The sequence below is a fragment of the Tyto alba genome, unplaced genomic scaffold, assembly GCF_018691265.1.
Source record: "Tyto alba isolate M040663 unplaced genomic scaffold, T.alba_DEE_v4.0 Super-Scaffold_2, whole genome shotgun sequence".
In the NCBI taxonomy this organism is placed as follows: Eukaryota; Metazoa; Chordata; class Aves; order Strigiformes; family Tytonidae; genus Tyto; species Tyto alba.
The window spans coordinates 79569269-79592791 of NW_024881282.1; the positions used below are offsets into that span (position 1 = coordinate 79569269).

At 34.5% G+C, this 23523-nt stretch overlaps 1 protein-coding gene across 12 annotated transcripts in view; it reads right to left on the reverse strand.

Annotated features, from left to right (window-relative positions):
- CACNA2D1 (calcium voltage-gated channel auxiliary subunit alpha2delta 1) overlaps window positions 1–23523 on the reverse strand; it is a 425853-nt gene that overhangs the window by 114806 nt on the left and 287524 nt on the right. For all 12 annotated transcript variants that reach the window (XM_032985225.2, XM_032985224.2, XM_032985221.2 and 9 more), the window contains exon 7: window positions 12304–12435. In XM_032985225.2, the coding sequence (XP_032841116.1) occupies window positions 12304–12435 (132 nt within the window). The remainder of the gene's footprint in view (window positions 1–12303; window positions 12436–23523) is intronic.

Sequence of the window (23523 nt, forward strand, 5' to 3'; positions counted from 1 at the left end):
CTGGGTGGTTACGGGCAATACTGCACTCAGTTTCATCACAAATCAGTTCAGCAATGAGTTTTATATGGGAACAGTTCATACACAAAGAAATCCATTGCTTTATTGGTCCTGATATGCCAAAGAAACAAAAGCGATTTGAACATAACACGTGCTGATCTCTGCAATTTAAAATTAACCCCTCAAATGGATCTGTGTTATCTTAGTTCAGAGGCATATATTTCTGTTTCTGTATGCATAAACTGAATTTCAACCTCAATAAATGTGTTGCTCACACTAGTTTCACCTGGACTAACTACCATCCTCCCAAAGGAAGCTGTAGTATCAGAGCTTGAGGAGAAGAGGTACAGAACAAAGAAGATGTTTTGTTAGGTTTTTTTGTTGTTGTTATTTTTCTTTTTGTCCTATAAGAGCAAATTCTGGAGATTTCAATTTTTGTCATAAAACCACAGAGATGGTATTAACTTCAGTATGAATGTATGGTGGCCTGGTGGTTGCAATTTCATTAACTCACTAGAAATGCATTATTCTTCAACTGTCTGGATCTGCTTGCATAACTACAACATTCAGCATACCACTGTTGAAAAATAAGCCACAATAAAATATATTGTAAGATTTTACATATCATGAGTATGGTTAGATTCAATTCATGCCAGCCCATGTGCTTTCCTCCAAGATTTCAACAAAAAAAGAGAAGTGAACAACGCACTGAGAGGCTTATTTCAGTGTAAAAAGTAGTACTATCCAATTTAAACACTGATTGCAGTAATTGATAATTTATGGGGAAAGTAGTTTGGTTGGTTTGTTTTTTTTTTTTTTGTTTGTTTGTTTGTTTGTTTGTTTGTTTGTTTGTTTGTTTGTTTTTAATTTTTTTTTTTTTTTTTCCTAATATAGAAGCTCCTTTAAATGTTGAGTTGTCAACAGGAACTGACAGCTATAAGATATAAAAACTTTTGCAAAAAAAAAAAAGTGAAGTTCTCAGTTTTTCAAGGTTTTTGATTCATTTTGTATGGATTTTTTAGGCTTTCTAGTCTCTTAGTATCTGCTAAAGTAATGACTTTCTTTGGAGAGTTCAATATCATGGCAGCAACACTATTGCTTGCCATTAATGGTTAACACAAGAGCAGCTGTGCACAGCAAGTCTTTCATTTTGAGATATGCCATTTAATTTTATTAGAAATTGATTTTTAAAGCTCTTCCATTATTAATTTGTCTAAGCAGGGAATGCTCCTGTAGCTGAGTGAGACCTGCTTCACTGACATCTGGAAATAGGGTGAAGATTTGTTTTAATTTTTTGTTTGGGTTTTTTCAGGTAGGGGAAGAGATAACACTAGCTCTTCTCTATCCATATTTTTAATCCAAGAGTTTTAAGACTTTAGGGACAAAATTATTTTTCTGGATAATCAGCACTGCAGTATTATCTTTACTTTATCTGTGAATGTTTCCATTTAACACCTTGTAAGTCCCAATTACAACCTAATAACATACTGGTGTGAGCAATGTAAAGAGATCTTTCTCTAACTAATTAAAGTTCCCATCATATTATTTATTATATAGATATACAAAATAATGCTATATACAAGGCAAATCTACAGTAAAAAATTGAAAGGATAAAACAGTTCTTATCGCTGTACTCTTCAGCACTAATATTACAAAGATCCTGAGATTAACACACCTGCTGATGTTTAAACAATGCTATGAATTTAAGTATGAGTTAATGAATATAATAACATACTGAATCTTAAAAAAACTTTTTGTTATACATATTCTTGGCTTGAATCCCTAACCTTCAGATGATCACTGAGATGTAATTTTATCTCTCTATACCTGTTTCTTTTATCTGCACAATGAGGACAGTGGTATTTTTACTACTTTTAAACTAGGTGTTTTGGGGATGAAAATTAAGCTGTGTGTTATATGTCATGCAGTATATCTATGCCCTGCAGTACAGCATAAAATAACTAGGGATGTTTGAGAACCTGCAGCCTCTTAGAACAGGGATGGAGAACATTGTATGATAGAAGAAACAAAACAGCATTCAGTGCCGTCTGTTGGGAAAGGCTGTCATCATGTGCTGTACGTTGTCACACCGTGGGGTTGTCTAAAGGATTCTAATAAAACTATGACTTGTTCTGTTTACTAGTACAGATATACATTTAAAGCGGAGGGAGCAGATGATCTTAAGAAACACTTGTTTGCATGATTAAAATATGCTCAGATGTGCTTATGTAGGCACCTAATTCCAACACTTCAATCTTGTTCAGTATCGACTCATTTAGCTAAGAAGGCCTTCAACTTCACAGATACTTTGCAACTTGAATTCAATACCTCTCAAGTAGAGTCATATCTCCATAAGTAACAGGGCTGACAACATCTCAAAGTGCTACTTCATGTCTAGTTCACCTGGAATTCTGACCCTGTCAGTGTCCTTAGGAAATACTGTTGGACTTCACAAGTATGAAGTTCCTAATGTTCAGTTAAGAAGTTGATATTGTGATTTGGCTTTCTCATAGCTATATGAGCCTGAGCATAGGGAAAAAAAGTGCCTTCTCTACCTATTTCCTTTCTCCTCCCACTCTTCTTCTCTAACATGGGTCAAGTCAAATGAAGATGACAAATATGTGTATCTAGGTTATGTGATAAGAGAAGGTTCACAGAGGTTCAGGCTGGAGGCTGCTTTTGCATCTATGGAAAAAAAAGGAAAAAACAACAGAAGGAAGTCACAAAGCAATGCAGCACTTTAGGAGTGTGGAAGTTGCCAGACATACTGTATTGGGAAAGCAAATTTTAAATTTAATTGCCCATAGGCCCTTGTTAAATCTCCAGATGGAAGTGGAAAGTTTTGAAACATCTGGGGACAGGAAAGTATTTACTTTTCAGTTTTATTTTTGTTATGAATTGCTTCAACTATTTGGATCTTGACCAAGAGTGGCATATTCTCACCTTCAGCACACTATGGACCAAATACTGTCACACAGAGTCTAGGTTCAACATTTCTTCATAAAAGATGCCAACTCTATTAATACATCATCCTGCTACTGTTATTGCTATATGAAACCCACTAATTGGAATCGGAAACTATCCATATCAGTATTAACCTTCCTAGTGTTACCTTTGGCAAATATTATTTAGTATACTTCCCTGAGAAAGCTTAGATGGTGTTGCTGACCAAACACATTTTTCACTAAACATTAATCTAAATCAAGAGTGTGTTTTCATTCAAGTAACCTTTTGCAGTGAAACTTTCTTAAGTGTATTTATTGTTATAACTAGAAAGCCTCCTACATCATATTTATCTGCAAATAGATGTCTGCTGTCTGGAGTCCAAAACAAAATGCATCCTTTACTAAGGATCTTGGCCTTACAAGAAAAAGTAAACAGAGAGGGGGTATCTGGTAAAAGGCACATAAATATAAAGTGGTTTTAAAATTTGTTTAATTAGTAATTGCTAAAGTGAAAATAATATGCTTCTCATTGCAGTATTTTAATGAAACATTGATTAACAATTATAATCCCCATTACCTCTATAATTAAGAAGGATTTCAAGATTAAAAGAGGAACTGGTTGGTTTGTACCTACAGTTCAATGTAGCTTGCCAAAAATTTGATATTAAATTTTTCTTTCAGATAGCTGCTTTCTAAAATCTAGCAGTAAAATTAGCTGAGTAGATACCTCATAAAATGTAACTTAATATTTGTCAAACCATATTCAATTACATTAATTTAATTTATTTTTGTGTAACAGATTTGTCCACTGCTCTGTAGTTAATTATAAATTAAAACATCAGTCTGACCTATATTAAAGTATTTTTCTCTCTACATGGAGTCAACAAAGCTCTACATGTACAAGCCCACAGGGAATGGATTTTATTTTTTTTTTTAAAAAGAAATTTAATTATCCAAACTGCTGCCACCAATGAAAAATCTATTTGGAAACAGTATTATTAAAAAAAAAAAAAAAAAATCCCCTGACTTATATTACAGATTCTAGGTGGCCCTGATTGAGCAGAAGTGTTGGTGCCGGTGACTTCCAGAGGTTCCTTCCAATCTCAATCATTCTGTGACTCTGTGATTATTGTACCTTTATTCTTACCTTTTAAAAAGGTAAGATATTCCGGATTTGATAGTCCATATCTGGTGAATGAGATAAATCCTTCAAGACTATTCATCCATTTCAACTGTCTATTTGGCGTGTCTTATCCTCTGAGCATTCCAAAAATGAAAGTTTTATTTATTAAAATACTATATTGTGATATTTGCCATTTAATGTCTTTACAAGTTTCAACTGGATTGAAATGAATTGGTAATTTCAATGATTTTCTAAAATGTCAGATTACTGCTTTTAATTTGAAACAAAACCTACTGAAACCCAATATCTGGACTAGAATTAGACAAGTTTCATCTTAAGTTGACATCATAAAAGATAATATCAGTATCTATAATTAGAAGTATAAACTCAAAAATTAGGCAGGAAGACATCCACTACTGCTGAGAAAGTGCTTCAACTTTTATAATAATTTGTGCTCTCTTGTCATCTCACAAAGAATCCAAATTTTAAACTTGGTGGCTCACAGTTTTACCAATGAAACTCTTCTGATTATGTTTACTGTTTCCAAAAAAATTTGGCTTTTGGAATTCCATAATATAAAATTTCAGGAGGGTTTGCTTAAAAAATGCTACAAAATACATTTCAGGTTTCTTTCATGGTAGTAGTGAAAATTGAGTCTTACTCTTGAGTTATACACAAATAATAGACAATTGTTCCTTTGCATGACAAAGGCTGGGAACCTCTACAAATATTTTTAAACCTGGTGGATTTTGTAGAGAAAGTAGAATTGAAAACATGAATTCAAGAAAACTGAGCTCTCAGACAAAAACAAAAAGGAAAGAAAATAAGCTATTTATATGCCCAGTCCTACCTTGCCTTCTGTAGACAACTCAGCTAAAACTCTGTTTGCAAACTGAACATTTAGAAACAGGAAGGGTTTTCTCATATAAGTGATATGTGGGAGAAGTTAGGAAAAGCTGATTGTGATTTCCTGTTGAAAATAAGAAATTAAGCAGTAACCAATTCCCCAGAATGTCACCATGTAAGTTGAGATTCCTTGTTTTCTGAGGTAGCCTCTGAGCCTCTGAGCATGCACTGGACAGTAGTGAGGGATAATGACCTCAAGGTCCCTGTGGCTGCAGGTCAGACAAGGCCATACAGAGAACGCAATACATATTCACTATATACCTTTATGTCTGGCTCTGGCTTTCCTGGTCAGATCTGATGCAAAAAAAGTAACTAAAATTCTGATTTCAGTTACATCCTGACACATGGATATTTAAAACTGTTCATATTTTTTAACTTTCTTTTTTTAAAAAAATTCCCAGATTTCAATGCATCTTGAACTTAATTTTATTGAATCTGATCTCATCAGTCACATTGTACCTTCTTGCCATGAAAATCAAGTTTAGTAACAAAAGATTAAACAACAGAAATCAATCCCCTACAGCTCCATGAGAATGTTTTATCTACCTGCATATTGGTCACAAAGGATTCTGCATGTACCGGTTAAAAGGCTATGTCTATGAGCAAAAAAGCCTCTGGTAATGATATACTTGTAACATAAAGACCGATGCATTACAGTTGGCTGTGAAAAAACTCACTTAAAGTGTCTGAAGCATTTGATTTCAATAACTTGATAATTTCACCAGTCAATCTATTAACTTGGTTTAACAATTTTAACTACTGTTAAAAATTATTAAATGTCAAAAAAAAAAAATTAAACACTCAGAAAACATCCAAATTTGTGGCAACCATATATTGTATATTAAACCTATAACATTTTACATTTTTGACATATTGATGACAAGTGAAATGGACAATTGTAACTTGAATAGAAAATTTTCATCATGTAGAATCCAAAGTACTTGCAAGTTAACTTCATTAGATGCAATGCAATAATGTTCAGATCATTTGCAGACTACCACGGCATGGCCTGTACCTAGTTTTTCACTGATAGATGAAGATGGGCAGAAAACATATGGAGTCTTCTTTTCATCTTCAATCAATAAGTCAACAAATGCAATTTAGTTTCTGAGCAGAAATAAGTTGTCTGGTGCTACTTTGTTTCAGCAATCATATTTCCCCCTTGAGCAAGAGGGAAATTATTAAGGAAAAGCAGAAGAGATTATGGAATAAATTCTAGTCTCATGCAAATATGCTTATTTCTTCAGACAAAATCAGTCTGTTCCTTAAAAATGAGGAGCCCTACAAACACCAGCAGGCTACGCAGCCTTCTATGTGGATGCTGCCTATGTTCAAGTCCACATTTATGTGATGCAGATGTGTAACCTGGGATTACTGATGTGGGAAGAGGGAAGGAACAAAAAACTGCAAGAAATCTCCTTGGACCCTTTGTCTTTTGGCTTAGGAGCCTCATTTAATCTCAAGATCTTGCTCTTTGCCTGAGCTGCACTGTATGGATGTCTGTGCACCATGTTGTATTTTCTTGATTCTGACCTTGACTCAGGGACCTCCTGGCCTGATGTTGGAGCTGCCTTGGTCATTATGGACTTGTCAGGCTGACATGAGAAGCTGACCCCAGGACAAGCACTGCATGCACCAGGAGGTCTCAGTGAATTCAACTTTTTTAACCTTGTCTTTTCTACATATTAGTATTTGTGTTGAAGAAAAAATAATAAATAAACAAATAACATCCTACTTCCTAAAACAAACACTATTACTTCTGAACTGACAGTAATTCTACAAAATAGACTAAGATTGGAAGTCAGAAAACTTTATCCATGTGGATGTGTACCTTTGCCCTGGCTAATCCATCAGTTGTGCACTTTCATACCAGCCCAGCAGTGCTGTTACTCCTTGATACTCTCTACATGGACGGATACTGCTAACACAACTAGATCTTCTATGAAAACAATTACACATGATGTTGTTTCTGTTGCTCTGAGTGACAGTATTAAGATTTTCAATTGAGTTTTTTCCAAGTTTTACTTTGGAAGTGGAGGAAAACACAGACTGAGAAGGAAAATTCTACTATGATGGAGACTACTTATCCTCCCCATCAGCCATTTATACACTCTTGTAAGATCCCTCTGAGTCTCATCTTCTCCAGGCTGAAAGCTACTCTCTCAGCCTCTCCTCATATTACAGATCCTCCAAGCCCTTTATCATCTTTGTGGTTTTTTATTAAGTCCCTATCTCTCTTGTACTGGGGAGTCTAGAAATGGCTCTTTCACTTCAGATGTTCCTTACCAAGGCTAAGTCAAGGGGGAATGATCACCTCCTTCCACCTGCTAGAAATGTTCTGCCTAATGCAACCCAGGATGTTGCTGGCCTTTCCAATTTGGCCATCAGGGCCCCCAGTTTTTTTTCTTTAAAGTTGTCCTCCAGCTAGTCAGACACCTCCAAGTATTGGTGCCTTCAGTTATTCCTCTACTAGATACAGAACTTTGCATTTGGCTTTGTTGAACTCCATGAGACTCCTGTCAGCTCAATTCTCCAGCCTGTTAAGATCCCTCTGAATGCCAGGACAGTCATCTTGTGTATCAGCCATTCTCAGTTTTGTACCATTTACAGACTTGCTGAGGGTGAACCCTGTCCCATCATCCAGGTCACTAATGAATATGTTGAATAGCATTGGCCCCAGTATTTAATCCTGGGGTACATCACTTCTGACTGGCCTCTGGCTGGACTTCATGCCATTTCTCATAACCCTTTGAAATCAGCAGTTCAAACAGTTTTCAGTTCACCTCACTGTTCATTTATCTAAGTTGTACTTCATCGCTTTGTCTGTAAGGATGTTACGGAGACACTGTCAAAAGACTCCTTCTTCAAGTCAAGACAAATAACATCACTGCTTTTCCCTCATCCACCAAGTCTGTCATCTCACCATAGCCAGTTATCAGGCTGATCAGGCATGATTTCCCCTTTCACCCGTGCTGACCACTCCCAATCATCTTGTTGTCCTTACTATGCTTCAAAACAGTTTCTAGGAGGACTTTCTCCATCATTTTCCCAGGAACTACTGTGAGTCTGACATTTTGTAGTTCACCAGATCCTCCTTCTTGCCCTCGTTGAAGATAGAAGTGACACTTGTTTCTCAGGAAAGAAGGAAATTCAGGAACCAATCCCAGTTTGTATGACCTTTCAGTGTTAATCAAGGATGGCATTGGAATGACATCCATCAGTCCCCTCAATACTCATGGGTGCATCCCATCAGGTCACATGAACTTGTGCATGTCCAGTTTGTTTAAATATTCCCTAATCTGATCCTCCTCCACTGAGGGAAAGTCATCCTTGCTCCAGAATTACCCTCTGATTGCAGAGGCCTGCAATTACTGATGTCTGGTTTTACAAGGACTGAGGTAAAGAAGGTAATGAGTAACTTGGCCTTTTCCATGCCTTTTGTTGACAAGTCCCCTGCCCCAGCATGGGGCAGCAGGCCCACATTCTGCAGCAAGTCTATGTTTTCCTTAGTCTTTCTTTTGCTGATGATGTTCTTGTAAAAGCTCTTCTTGTTGTCCTTCATATCCCTCACTAGATTCAACTACAAGTGGGCTTTGGTTTTTCTAACATGCTGAGACAGTGTCTTTATATTCCTCCCAGGTCATCTATCCTTGCTTCTACCTCTTGTACAGTTCCCTTTTAAATTATCAATTTTATCAGCTATCTTCATCACCTGAAGATAGAGATTCATGTATTGATTCTGATACAAGTCCATAAATATATGTGAAAACAATAATGCATTCTTACAATGCTGAAACCATCTCTTAAAAGACTAATTTGTGATATATAACTTTAAATGTAAGAATTACTATGTATTACATCCTTTCTAAAAGTTTCATTCACTTTATTTTTTATTCCTCTGAGATCTTTTATTAAACTACTGTTTACTTACTCTTGAGTTGTTCAGAGCTCACAGAATAGCTAATAGAAATCTGAAAATTGCTCTTGGCATCTTCATTTCAAAATGAATGGTTGCCAGCACAGTAATAGAGCTTAGTATTTCTCTTCACAAATATGCTGCCACTGGAACTAATGAAAATGTTGATACTAAATTCCCTCACTAATCTTTAAAATTATTTTAGGCAAGACACACTTTCCTGAACAATTTAAAGAAGAAAAAAATCAGTATGAGGAAACTCATACTGACTCTTTAAATCAAGCTGATTAAAACCCTAACTGAAAGAGGTGAAAAAATAGGTTTGAAGCCCATGGAGGTATTCTGCATCTTTGGCTCTTCTCTGCCCTTTCTGTCTTGATGCCTGAGAATGGGAGCTGAACTGAGTATATTCTAGGGAAAAATAGTTAATAAAAAAATTGAAGCAATGTATTAATCTATAAAGACAGAGGTTGACCTCAGTGCAGTCTCCAATGTTTCTGTTGGTGCATCTTGTAAGGTAAACATAGGAAGTTGCTGTACAGTTCTCTTTTATGCCTGGCACTGGTTCTGCCATCACTGCAAATATCAACATATATGTGTGTTTATGTGTATATTTCTAATACTTAGCTTTATTGTGCATTTGTATCTACGCATCTAGAAAAATATCTTCCTAAATCTAGTTTGCCTGGATTACTTATTTTCTTTTTCTTCAAACCAAATCAAGGGTAACACCACTTATAACGTGATTTTCTCCTCAGTAAAAATGACATTTTACATATGGAATATTTGATGGACTAATTAAGTTGTAACATTAAAGGAAATAAATATTTTGGTACCATTACTTCCTCTACCTGATGTTGTTAGTTATTTTCGTAAAACAGAGTTTCCTATTCCTATTCTACTGTATCTAATTACTACTGTATCTAAGCCTAATACCGTTCATTATAGTGTATAAAGAAGAAGGTCTGAGGAAAGGAGCTGCCATGTGTCTCAACCTAGGTCATAGTCAGAAGGAAGTTGTCTTGTCTTCTCAATAGAGACACAAGGGGACACAAATGTACCAAAAAGGCTGACAAAGTACAGCTGAAAATTATATGAAATCATATATGTGATGCTAGAGGAGCATAGAACAGTACCAAAAATAGAATATATGTAGGAAACAAAGGGATATATGTAATAGAAAAAGAATCTCATGTTTCACTCATACTTTCCACCCATGCAGTCACTCATAGAAAGATCCCACTCATGATGCTGGTTACTATGGTGACAAGGACAGCCCAAGAGCCTAGTTAGGACAGAAGTGATGTACCATCTAGCCCATTACTCAAGGCAGTGGGATACTATCAGATAAAAAAATTAGTTCAAGAATCCTGTGACTGAAGACACCCTCTAAAGCTAGAGGTACCAAAGATCAATTTTTTTTTTAAGGGAGGAAAGACTGAGTGGATATATTTCAGATAATAATGAGCAGGTCTTTCTATGCATTTTAATTTTGGTTTTTGATACTTCCAAATTCTTTCACAAATATCATCACTATGGAGAAATCCATCACTTTGAAGCAGACTTACCTAAGACAAATATAAGGAAGCAATGTTTTACAAATTATAATATAATTTCAAAAAAAAATAAATGTAAAAAGCATCCATTCCAGTATATGAAACTTGATATAATTTTCAGAACACTTGTGTGTGTCAGCAAACAGACATATAGTTTACAAAAAGAGAAAGATGGGCAACCTTGTATAAAGACCTATTTTAAAAATCTAAAACCCAAAGGGCTTACCAATTTGAGCTATAAATGGAAGGAAGTAGAAATGAGAGAGATCATAGAACAACGCATGTACAATTTAAGGACTGTCAGACTGCTCTAGGTTACTGTATGTGTGCAGAATTTAAGAATTGGGAAATTATCCAGGAATTAATAAAGTTAAGTTCTGACAGGACTAGATAGCTAATAAGGACTTAGGCACTTAACAATGGAATAAGCAGGAAGTGTGGGGATCTGAGTTTTATACTAAATTTAAGTTTGTGTTTAGTTGGTGTATATACAAGCAACATATCCACCTGCAAGATAGGGAAAACAAGCTTCTCCCATTTTATAGAGGTGCTCTAAGGAATAATGCATAGAGATTCTAAGGCTTCTGTGTTGTGTTGGTAAACAACAGGAATAGACAGGCTACCTAGACATAAGAATATATTTTTCAATATATGAGATAATCTTACACCTCAAAATGAATTTTGTAGAGATTGGCACTGAGATGCATTTAAGAAAAAGCTCTTTTTCAATACTTGGAAAACATCACTACACAGTAAGCAGTGAAAAATGGTGACCCCTAACACAGTACTAATATATCCCAAAATCACTGAAACAGAACACTTGGAAATACAAGAAACATGAAATTATCATTTTCAATATTTTTTCTGCAACATCTCACTGTATTTATTTCATAAGCATCTAGCATAACAAAACAAACAGGATTAAAGTCCTATGAAAAATTCTTCCTGTAAACTACCCTAAGGCAGTTTCTCTGCCTGTGCTAGTAATTGTGCTAATGGTACAGTAACAGCTTTAGAATAATCCCCTTCACCCTAAGAAACACAGTCTTGTATAAACAGAGGAGAAAGGATCTGAGAGTTCTTGCTCAGCCAGTTGTAGGCAAAAGACAATACCCTGCACACAATTGGCTTGTGTGTAGTGGACATGTTATTCTGTCATTGACAACATCACTTATCAAGAACAGCAGCAGCACATGCAGTATACCTTGCCATAAAACAAGACTTTCCATTAGCTAGTACAAATCAAAAATCAAATTATGGTAACTTATGATCTAAATTCAGTAAAATATACATCTATTTCAATTAATTAGATTGGTCCAGTAATGGGAGTCTTTGACAAGTAGAACAGATGCCGGTTGAAATAATTAAGTTGAATTCATTGACCTTAGCTCTAATAGCAAAGACATAATTGTCAGAGATCATGGATTCTGCAGGACCTAAGCATAGCATGGTGCAATCATATTTTCACTGACTTTAACCATAAGATCTGTCTAGTCACCGAGTCACTATTTTTAAAACTAGACAGTATAAAAATCTCACTGGCAAATATTCAACTGATTATTTACACAACACTTAGAAAAAAATACATAAATAAAATTTAACTCTTCAGCTTTTCAAAGCACATAATCTGTTACTCTTACTGTAAAAAATACTAGCTACATATTTCACCCCTAGCTTCTTCCCCCCTCATACCAGCTTCATGCCATAATAATTTCACAGTCCTTGAGTTAATTCTGCTATACAGAAACTGAATCTATGTAAGGAAGTAACCTTTAGTTATCTTCTATTACTTGTAAATAATTCAGAATATTTTTAAGGCAATATGTGACATAGGACAGTTCTTTATGAGACTTCAGTTACCTGGGTAATACCTAGCGAGGCCAGTTGCACTACCAAAAACCTGCCATAATAAAGTGGGGTCTTCTTCTCTGTTCCGCTTGAATACATCATCCAACGCTGCAGTCCAGTTGAGTTCATTTAACACTATCGTTGCTGTCAAAGAGAAAACATATTTGGTATTACAAAATTATACCCTAAACCAAGCAGCAATGACTACAAAAAGCAAACTGAACTATTGCAGAAAGTAATAACATTTCATTTAACTAATCCACAAATTCAATTTAAAGAAACACACTCCTCTTCATTGGGAACTTTAAGGTCCTCCTGGTCTCTTCTTCCCATTGCATTATTTGTATGCAACAACTGAAGCTTATTTGCATAGCCAGTGTTTTCTACAAATACTTTGTTTCTGAGATGTCACTCTAATTGCACTTCCCAGTTACAGAAAAATAAATGTTAGCATGTAAATTTGAAGTTTACAATTTAGAACACACTGCAATAAGAACAGCTAGAATGACATCAGCAAAGGTAGGTATATACCTCTTATAATGGTAACCATGAAGAGTTAATTGAATTGTAATATTAAGGTGGGACTGCGAGCACAACATTACTCATTATCACACACTAACAAGATTTTAGTGTTCATAGATGTGATCACTTATAGAAAGATCAGCAATGTGAACATTAATATTTATGAGTTGGGTCAGTTCCAAAGTGAAGTTCACATTTCAGCTAAACATTATGTGGCCTGTTATACAGAAACTTACATTCAGAAAGTTGTCCTGTACCAATGCTTCTTTTAATCAATCACATATATTATATAATTAATAAAATACATAATATATTAACATGCTCTATGCCTTTTTGGAAAAACAAAGATATGTTACTTTAAAATTGATGAACACTGCTACCGTAATAGTCAATTGAATATAGTCAGTAGTCAGTGAAATCTCATTGTGATACAGAATACCTTATGATATAATTTCTGATAAATCATGCTTTTCACCTCATTTAATCAGTTGCAAATATCTCATTAATTTAAAAAAAAAATCTTAATAATGATAGGCAATAACAAGTATTCAGCTAATTGGAAAAAGCAAGGGCTTTCTGTTGGTTTGGTCACTAATTCTTTCTTTTGTGTTGCCTAATGGCATTGTAAGTAATGTTTCTAAAACTGAAACACCTAGATTAGCAACCCAAGAGTGGAAAGGGAACTGGAGGGGATAGAACATTCAAAAAACGCTAAAGATGGACGTGTAAATCCTACAAAAGTTAACAGTGTAATACAGATCCTGCTTACACTATGGTATTGTACACAGGAAAGAAAATTCAACTTCTCTTGCACATGGGCAAGTCAAGCTGAAATAAAACCAGTTGACATTTAAGGCACCAGAGTGACATCACAGTACAAAATTTGCTATGTAGGTCTGCATTCTAACCCTCTGCTACATTGAAAAAAAGACATAATAAAAATAAGGACAGGTTGAAAGGTAACATTTGAGAGCCCATTTCCAAAGTGAGGTTGTTAACAGCTACTAGAGAAATGAAAGCACAACATGAAATTTTATAGTCTTGTTTTTAAAGGTTAAGGAGAAAATTGCTACACCATGTGTTTTGCAGAAATGTTTCTGTGTTTTTTCCAAAGTAGTTTTAATATAATACTATTCTCCCAAAATATAGCTTTTTTATAGAAATATGAAATTAAATTTCCAACTCTTGAGATTCCCTGTAAGCAATAAGCCTGTACTATATACTTGTCTATTTGTCAAGTAGATTATTATAAATATATATATAAGTTTACTTAAGAAAGAGAAATAATTCCCTGAGGCACTATGAGAAGTTAATTATAATTTTAAAATGGTTACTGTTCCCTTAAGTCTTTTAGCTCCTGTTTGACCTAGTGTGTAATTAAGCATTATGTACAGACTTTCAAAACTTGACTTTGTGTCAGACCTTACTTCCAGAAGTGGCTCCAGGAAGTCATTAGAAGCTCTATCATTTACTTGGACAAGAATTTCCTTTCAGCTTGATTTGGAGTTTTTCATGTTACCATTTCCTCACCTGATACAGAGAGTACTTGGCCCAGTGGAAGCCTATGTCAGTGGTTCCTGGTGGCATTTAGAGCACTGGAGTTTAGGACACTTAATGCACACGGGAGACAACAATTCTTACCTCTTTGCCAACTGACAAAGCATTTAGGTTTCAGGGTCTTCTATGAATTCCCAGGCCTCATAACCATATAAATCAATGCATTTATTTGGCCTTGTGACCTGACTTAAAATTACTGCAACTTTTACCCCCAAATCTGTCACTGACTTTACCATCCTGGTCAGACCACTGATACTGCTATTCAGCAAAAAATGTAATGAATAAAAAAATATTTTTAAGTTAACCATGTTTTTCTAACTTGGTGACTATGCGCCCCGTGAAAAAAACTCCTCACATATTAATTGTGATACAAAATTTCTAAAGAGAGGATTTCCTTCAGACAGTAAGTTTACTAATGAATAAGCTATATTCAGTGAAGATACATTAAACATCTTACTATACATTTACACTGTTGCAAGAGTATCTGTGTAACATCACCCAAAAATGTATTGCAAAGAGTTATATGTATATATATGAATCTGTATGTTTACACACAGCGCTGCACATATACAGTCTCATATATATATAAATATGTATCTAAAATATGTGCATATACAAGAAAAGGAGAAACTAAGAAGACAATCTACAAATAGTAAAATAACCAAGTACTGAAGTACTGAATGGATCTACTGGAACTGATAATTTTAGGATTTTATTAGACTTTTTGGATTAGGCTATAAAGCAAGAAATTTATCTTACTAGATCTTATTTGTAATATTTGTGGAGAAGTGATGCTTTATAGTCAGAGTCAAGAGTTTTATGATCTTATTTATGTCCCACTTTCCCCTTCCATCTCCTCCTCTATAACTTTCTAAAAAAACAACTCAACACATGCAGTTGGAATATAAAAAAAAAAAAAAAAAAAAGTAAATGTGGAATTCAAGATGAGCAACAAGAAAAGAGAAACAAAAGTAAAGAAGCAAACAAAATAAATCAGGGGAAAGGCTACTAACAGTATGTAATGTATCTGTTCTCATGTACTGGAAAAGCATATCTTCCTGCACTACAGAAATTCATAGCTAAGCACCTGAGTTTCATTTCAGTAATGAACTTTAACAGCACACATGTAAGGTTCAACATGTATCACCTTTCTCTTAGTTCACTTTCTCAGATACACTGTTTATTTGGTGGGACTGATATGTAAATAGCTGATTGTACAATCATCAAAACAATTATTCCTGAAGCAGTTTGATATTTGTAATTCAAACTTGCTCCCTTCATTCAGGGTTTTTTTGTTTGCTTGTTTTTTTCATTCTAACTACAGGTATACTTGAAATAAAATGCACCCACATTTCCGTTAAATAATCACGTAATCAGTAAAAAAGCAAAAGGGTTCTGGGAATTTTAGCTTTAATAATTTATTTCTCTAAGTGGTTTCCGGCAACTTATATTATTCTTTTGCTCCTGTTAAAAAATACACCCCGGACTTCAAAAGGCAAGCTTTAGATCAAGTCCCCTACTTTTTTTTTTTTTTTTTTTTAATGCAATACCTCTGGTAATAGGCAATTTCAAACCCATACCTCCAGATTCTGGTTTAAAGCCTACAGCAGTGGATTTGAAACTTGCCAACCAATAGAAAAGCAAGCAAAACCTCTCATAAACAGCAAAAAACCTATTTTTCAAATGGTACTGACTAAAATATCATGATTCTCAATTTGCACATAAAAATCAATGCAGTGTTCATAGTGGAGACCATGGCACCTGTCAGAATACCTTAATTTGAGACACATGGATTTATATTGACTTCATGAATATAGTGATAATTTCTTTTTCTGTTATAAAAAAATGCATTTTACTAAAATAAAATGTTTAGAGGTGTCATAGCCACTCCTTCTGAGATGCTCTATATTCCAGAAACCCTTGCCTTTCCTTTTCATTTAACTTCCATACAGGAAAGAGCTTTTGACTCATAATTGACAGAAAACCTAGTTGGAGACAACTCCCCAATAAGCTTATTTCCAATTCTGCTAAAAGAAGTCTTTGAAGATTACTACTTCAAAGTACTTCAGGTGCTACCTCTCAGTTGATATGAACAAGATGAAAAAATAAAATTTATCATCACACAATATGAAACATCAGTCTTTCTCGCTCATTCCACTGAATTCCATCCATCTTTTCCTTTTTTCCCTCTTCTTTATGACATGAGGTTTAGGGGCCTTGACAAGGAATGGATTCAATTTTCCTCTGCGAATGCAATCAATAAAAAATAGAGAGCACTACCGTGTTCTCTTTAAAAGAACTGGAATACACTTCTGATGATTTATTCAATGCATAGGCCCTGGCCTGCATACAAGGCAGAGTACAACTTTATTTGAAAAGCCTGAGAGCTATTTACTATATCTGAAAATACGTGAGCTGCTGTTGCTTGATGCAGCAGTTACACATACACTGGGGAGAAAAGAAGGGAGCTCTTCAGCAGTTCATTAATCTTCTTTTAGTGTGTGGAATGTATTACATTTCCATATCTGGTTTAATGAAATTGACTCATTGATTTCTTTAAATATAACACTGACTAATTATTGTTATGAATGAAATATATATTTTCAACCAAATATTACGGTACTTAAAAGTGGTCACAGAGAGAACACATTTTCAAGTACATGGTTTTGTATATATCTCTGCAGACACAGAGGCTTCCATCTTTAGCCATGAAAATCAGATATTATAGAAAATCTACTGAAAGTATAAACTAGTCTTCTTCATGATTTACATGTTTCACTAATTTTTTCAAGATTACATTCCTTCCAGTTAATGTCAAATTACATAGAATATCACACACTCTCAGTTGCCATTGGCAAGTTATACTCCCATTTAATTTTATGTTGAACTAAGAAGGAATGGTCTTTTTGATTTTAACGTATTTTTAATTAGATTTTTGCACTGGCTTATATAGATATGTGTGTGTATATACATTTTTTCTATAGTTGCCAAAAATAGTAATTTGAGGAACTATTCTGGTAGTAAGTTGGACTTTAATCCTTCAAATTTAGATGCATGTTTTAAGCCATTTACTTCTCTCATGCAAAGTTCAGCATGAACAAAAGGCCAGAGCAAAGGAAACATTATAGTGGCTCCAAACTGAACACTTTCTCCAAGGTAACTGGTCCTCAGAGCAGAATCAGAAATCTGAATTTAGATACTTAGGCTTTCCAGAGAAAACCGCAGATAAGTGATCAACTCAAAACAGTCACTCAAAAAAACTTCACAACCGATTGGAAACCAGTTAAAAGAGAGTAATAGGAAAATTCTGAGAGCTGGAGGAACTAAGGAGTGTCTTATCCAACCTCCCTATAGCAAATAAACCAGAGCACACTGTGAGATACATATGTGGATCGTAGGAGCACGTATCTACAAACTGAATGATTTAAATATAGTTTGCACACATACCCGAGTAACAAATCTATCGGATTACTTACAAACATTGTAATAACTTGTATTTAGCTTGAAAACACTCACCAGCTGATTTGAAAATGTTTTATTTATTTATTTATTTAACTACATACTTTGAAAAGTAAAGAATCATAGATGGAAAAATATTACAAACTGAAGAGGTTTTGTTCATTTTTATCAAAACAGTGATTTACAAATGCAGAGAAAATGTATTCTTTTAATTCAAAGCATGGGAGGAAAAGAAAATTAAGTCTTAAAATTTAACACACAATAGTTATTATATAGTGGCATTTCCAATTGGATAGGTCATTACTTTAAGTGATGCTCTGCTGGATCTTGTATCTATAAATCAGTTATAAAAACCTTGCTTTGAAAGTAGCATTTGTATTTCCTATAACAGAAATTAGAATTACTGGAAAATCAGAACTGTTTGGGTAATATGCATTCATTGGTACATAAAAAGCAAAGTATTAAAATACAATTTTTAGCATATGGAACAATAATGAAATCAAATTATTTCAACATCTAAGATTGCTGAAAGAAAATTTTATAGAGTAGATATTTTACATTCTTAAATAAAAAAATAAATTATAAAATATCATGTACTTTAAATGAACAACTTCTCTACTCCCCATTAGATATCTGACATTATGTTCCAGACACTTCTATAAATAATTGTCTGAAGAAGTGACAGAAGTCTAGCATACTGTTGTGTCTGTGTCAAATCAAGTAAATTAATTGGCAAAGCCATACGCTGTCTGCTTACTGGTTCAGCTGCCACATGCTGATAGCTAGAGAAGCACAGTAAAAGCTCATTAAAATAAGAAACACCCAGAAGAAGGAAATGAGAGTAAAAATGTCAAGAGGACGGAATTAAGCTTCTATTATAGCTCAACAAAAGAGAGTTAATACAATGCAGAGTCATAGACTCTTCAGTACACACTCATAATTTTTAAAGAAGTTATTTATCTCTATAAAACACAAAAGACACCCATGTTATATACTGCAACCTATTGCCGATAACAGTATTTGTACATCTGACAAGTTGGGAAGGATGTATGTTGTTTTTTGCCTTGATTAATATTAAAATATACTAGCGTGTATACTAGAATGCAATAATACTCAATGTAAATAACCACATATTACTCTATTTATTTTTTTTTCCTGAGAAGATGGCAAAAAAATAAAATATATGAAAGATATTATTGATTAGAGTGGTTCTGAAGGACTTTCAGATTTTGTGAGCTATGCACAGTGTAAAACCTTAAGTAAAATGAAAACCAGAATGAACTTATTAAAGTAATTATAGCACCTCCTGATTTTTTACTAGTTATTATTAATTTTTACAGGTGACTTCAAAGTAGGCCTTCTAATTGGAAATAGTTCCTTCTTGAAGAAAACAGATGAAGTATTATTTTTAAATGAGTATATTCTATTTTTATGGAAATCTGAGGGAATAAATATCACCAAAAACATCGATTTAGAAAGTAATGATGACTATATTACACATATTAACTCTGGTCTTCCTTCGCTTTGCATTCATTTTTTGTTAACATTTCAAAGGATAACATAGTGTCACTCAAATTAAACTAGCTATAGAGATATGCTTGATCTTTAATGAAGACTTTTCTTTATAAAAGGAACTTAATTAGTTGTTAACAAAAACAAACAGAACAAATCAAAAGCCTGTCTGGAAATGCTGTTCTGGAATAATTTACTAAACTTTCTCTTCAGTCTGCCAAGGGTACCACCACTTCAGTAACTTTCCATTTACTAGAGCACCTTACAAGATCAATAAATGCTAAGCAGTAGGTGGGTTAAGTGAGAAGGAAAAGAACTTTCTGCATTTTTTTAACTATTTTGCCAATTCCCAAAATAATTTAGAAATGGATGCTATCACATATTATTTTTATGTAGATCACCTATTAAAAATTCTTACAATTTTTGTTACAACGTGCATATTTGTCATCAACAGCAATTCCTTCTATCCTATACCCAGGAATTGGAAAGCACAAGTATCTCCAGCAAAAATAGAGATACATTAAGACAAGAATATGAAGAACACTTGACACATTGTCTGGGATATTTTGTTTGTTTTATCCATTATGTCAAAGAGATGAATTGCAACTGAAAAAAGTGCTGAAAATGGCCATTAAGATACCTGGTGAAGAACAGAAAACTTGCCTTTTGAAAGGAGATAAAGAATTTGAGTAACACAGTCTAGAAAAGTGAGGCAGTCAGAAAGCAAGCCAACCCTGAAAAGGATAGGTAGGCATAATAATGGCACTGTCGCAATAACAAATTGGTATAACTACTTAAGAATAAATTAGATCAGGTAATTAGAAGGTCTCTTTTAGAGCAAAAGGTCTTAGATTGGCCACATTTGCTACAAATAAAGAAAAGGTCCTTTTAGAATCTGAAATTTAGTAACCACAAGCTATGCAGTTTTATACAGAGTTAGTACAGTGCAAGAATTGGAAGTAAAACTGATTTTATTATTAATTTTTAATTAATGAATATTAAATGTTTATAAATAATGGATTTTTTACTACATTTATATATCTCTAAATATAGTACATATATATGTATGTTCTACACATATTATAAATAATTAATAATTATATATTATAAAATTATTTTCTCTATATACAGGTCATACATAGAAAACATACATATATGTCATAAACAATATTATTTCCTGAGTTTTAGGGCATTGTAATAAATATTAAAATAATACAGTGGATTTGGCTAATGTATTCTAATTTAATCCCCATATAAATTAAATATTAATGAATAGCAGGCTGGTTTAATCTATCTAAATATATCTCTGGCAACAGAAATCCAAGACACACCGAGTGAGGGGAATACAAGGCACAAGAGGGAAACGTGAGAAAAATGATGATGAGAGACAGTCTTTCTCATCACCTCAGCTGGTACATATGTGACTGTTCCTGCTCCTTGTCAATATTCTAACTGTCTCATGGACAAGTCATGCAGATTAAAACTAATGAAATTTCCACAATCTTTCTTTTCGCTGTTTTTATTGTTAGTGGATTTGCCCAAATGTTGCACTAAAGACGAAGAAGACAGATATTTTCTAAATTTTAGCTACACAAGGAAGAAGTGCCCTATCTCCAACAGATGAAACATCTGCCCCATGTGCAACTGCATTTTGCCTTCTCGGAAGCAGAACATAAAAACAAAATAGAAATTGTCATTCTGTAGCCTGGCATCATCATAAGAATTGTACCTCGACTGTTAATTAAGCTTGGTTTAGTGTTGCTTTCCAGGTTGTATGGAGGGAATATGAATAAAACTATAATCTCTTAAAGATCAAGGGGCTTTAGGATACTAGAAAGGTGACAGCTCAAAGCTTGCTGCCTTACAGAGGATCTCTCTCTGAAGACATTGCTATTTCTTACAATAAACAAAGACTGCCTCTATCTTTAGAAGAGGAAAAATGTATTCTTTTTGTTTAAACTATTGCTTTCAATCTATGAGGAATGAAACACAGACTCCTAGTCCTGTGCTTCCAAGATGACAAGTTGAATTCCACTCTTGGGGTGCATTCTGGCCTCCCTGAAGATAATAACAATACTCCTTCACTGAACAGGGAACTGATTTCATCCCTCATCTTCAGAACATTGTAACCCTGCAGTGTTCAGCCGCTCTCTGTGTACACAGTACTTTGTCAGTCTAATGCAATAAGCAGATCACAGAATTAGCAGCCAGGACTTATTACTTTAGATTCTGTAAGCAAATAAAAAAAAAAGCCCCATCCTTACAAATCACTTCATAAGACTCAAAATTCCTTTGAAATAATAAAAGACTCAAAAGGATCTTTGGACACACAGTAAAATTAAGCTCCTTTGTAGTTTTTTTGTCTGCTTCCATGCCATGAGTATTCTTTTAGGATTCATCTGAATTTTCTTTATTCACCGCTTTATTCACTTGGTATAGCAAATCTTTGTTCTACAACGTAGAAACAGAAATATATTTTCATAATCATGTGTCACAAACTCTCCTTTTTTTCCTGAGTTCCAGCCAAGCTCAGTCAGGTCAGTCTTCTTCCCTGTCAGCATGTCTTTTGGCACATGGGGATGGCCTGCTCCTGTGCATTTAAGATTTCCTTCCTGAGGGATGTCTAGACTTCCTGGACTCCTTTGCCCTGCAGGACTGCCTCCCACGGGACAACTGCAGCAATTGTTTCAAAAAAGGAAAAGGAAAGACCTAGTGGTTTGAGGGGGTTTATATCACTTTTTAAAAAATGACTGAATGAAGCAACAGACTTATGAGTGAGAAACTCGTTACTTGGTTCTTCTAACAGCATACTGGTTTCAGTGGCTCCAGCTGTATCAGGCAGCAGTGCAGTGCAATGGAAGCAGGTCTGTATATTGAAACAGTTGGTGCTGGGGATGTGACATTCATATTATACAGGATTTGGAGGTTTTATTTCCTGCTACATCTAATCTGCGCTGTAGCCTGAATGCCCATTAACAGTTGATGCGGGCCAGGTACACTGTGAGAGTGTACCTTCTGGTTTAGCTGCATCAGAAAGGAACCCACCTGCCATACACTGAGATGGCACAGCAATGTCAAGTGCAGTAACTTGGGCCAAACACTGTTTTCTTCCAAAGGGCATTTCTGATCTGAACTAAAATAATATTGTAGGCAGATCCATCTCTCATGAAACATTAATGAAGGGTCAAATACATTAGATAGCTGAGAGTGAGAACAGATTGCCTTTCAGTGATAAAGAAGTTCACAGTCTACAGGCAATACTTAGCTTCATACTCAAGTGTCATTCATGTCATAATGTCACCTCACAATTTTCATCAACCTAGTCATCTTTAACAGCAGATATGTTTGCATCCAGCTCCAGCTATATCTTCTATTATAACTAAAAGGAGAATACATTCAATTTCTTTAGCTAACAGGATGGGCTTAAGCATGATAAAAACAAAAAAAAAAAACCATATTTTTATATACATACGAACAAACAGCATGCATATATACATACGAAATACAGCATGTATTTAACAATACAGCTTCTAATCTAAAAACTAATTGCTTTCTTTTACAATCATTTTGTAGACTGATGGCCAGATTCTCACCTGTTGCAAGTGGTCATATTTTCACTAAACCCACTGATACGGTATTCCAGTCTATACCAGCTGAAAATCTGACTGTGATTTTATAAATATTTGTTTCACCATTAAAACTTGCAGCCCAGAAGCAAAGTTAAGAAAATTTGGCACTTTAAGGATTCAAAACCACTCTACACAATAGTTGTATTTCACTTTAGTCAGGTCCTCTAAATGGTTTATGCAATAACAGTGGTTCAGAAAAGGAGACAACATCTGCAGTAAAGAAACCAGAGCTGGCACCCCGGTTTACAGAAACTGATGTAACAATATTGAATGCATTGGTGATAAGTCAGTTTGATGTATTTGCTTTTAACTTTGATTCTAATATTGACTTTCAATAAAATCTTTGGCATATCTTAATCTTACTAAGCATCTTCTTCAGATATAGAATAGGAATGATTTATTTATTCTTAATGTCCTTTCCAGATATCAGTAAAGAACTTTAAGAGTGATTTCTTGACATAACCTGACACTTTTGCACAAATTCAGATTTATGATGTACATAGGTTCTGTATTGCTTGTAAGTCAAAATCTGGCCAGCCTTCTGCAGTTATAA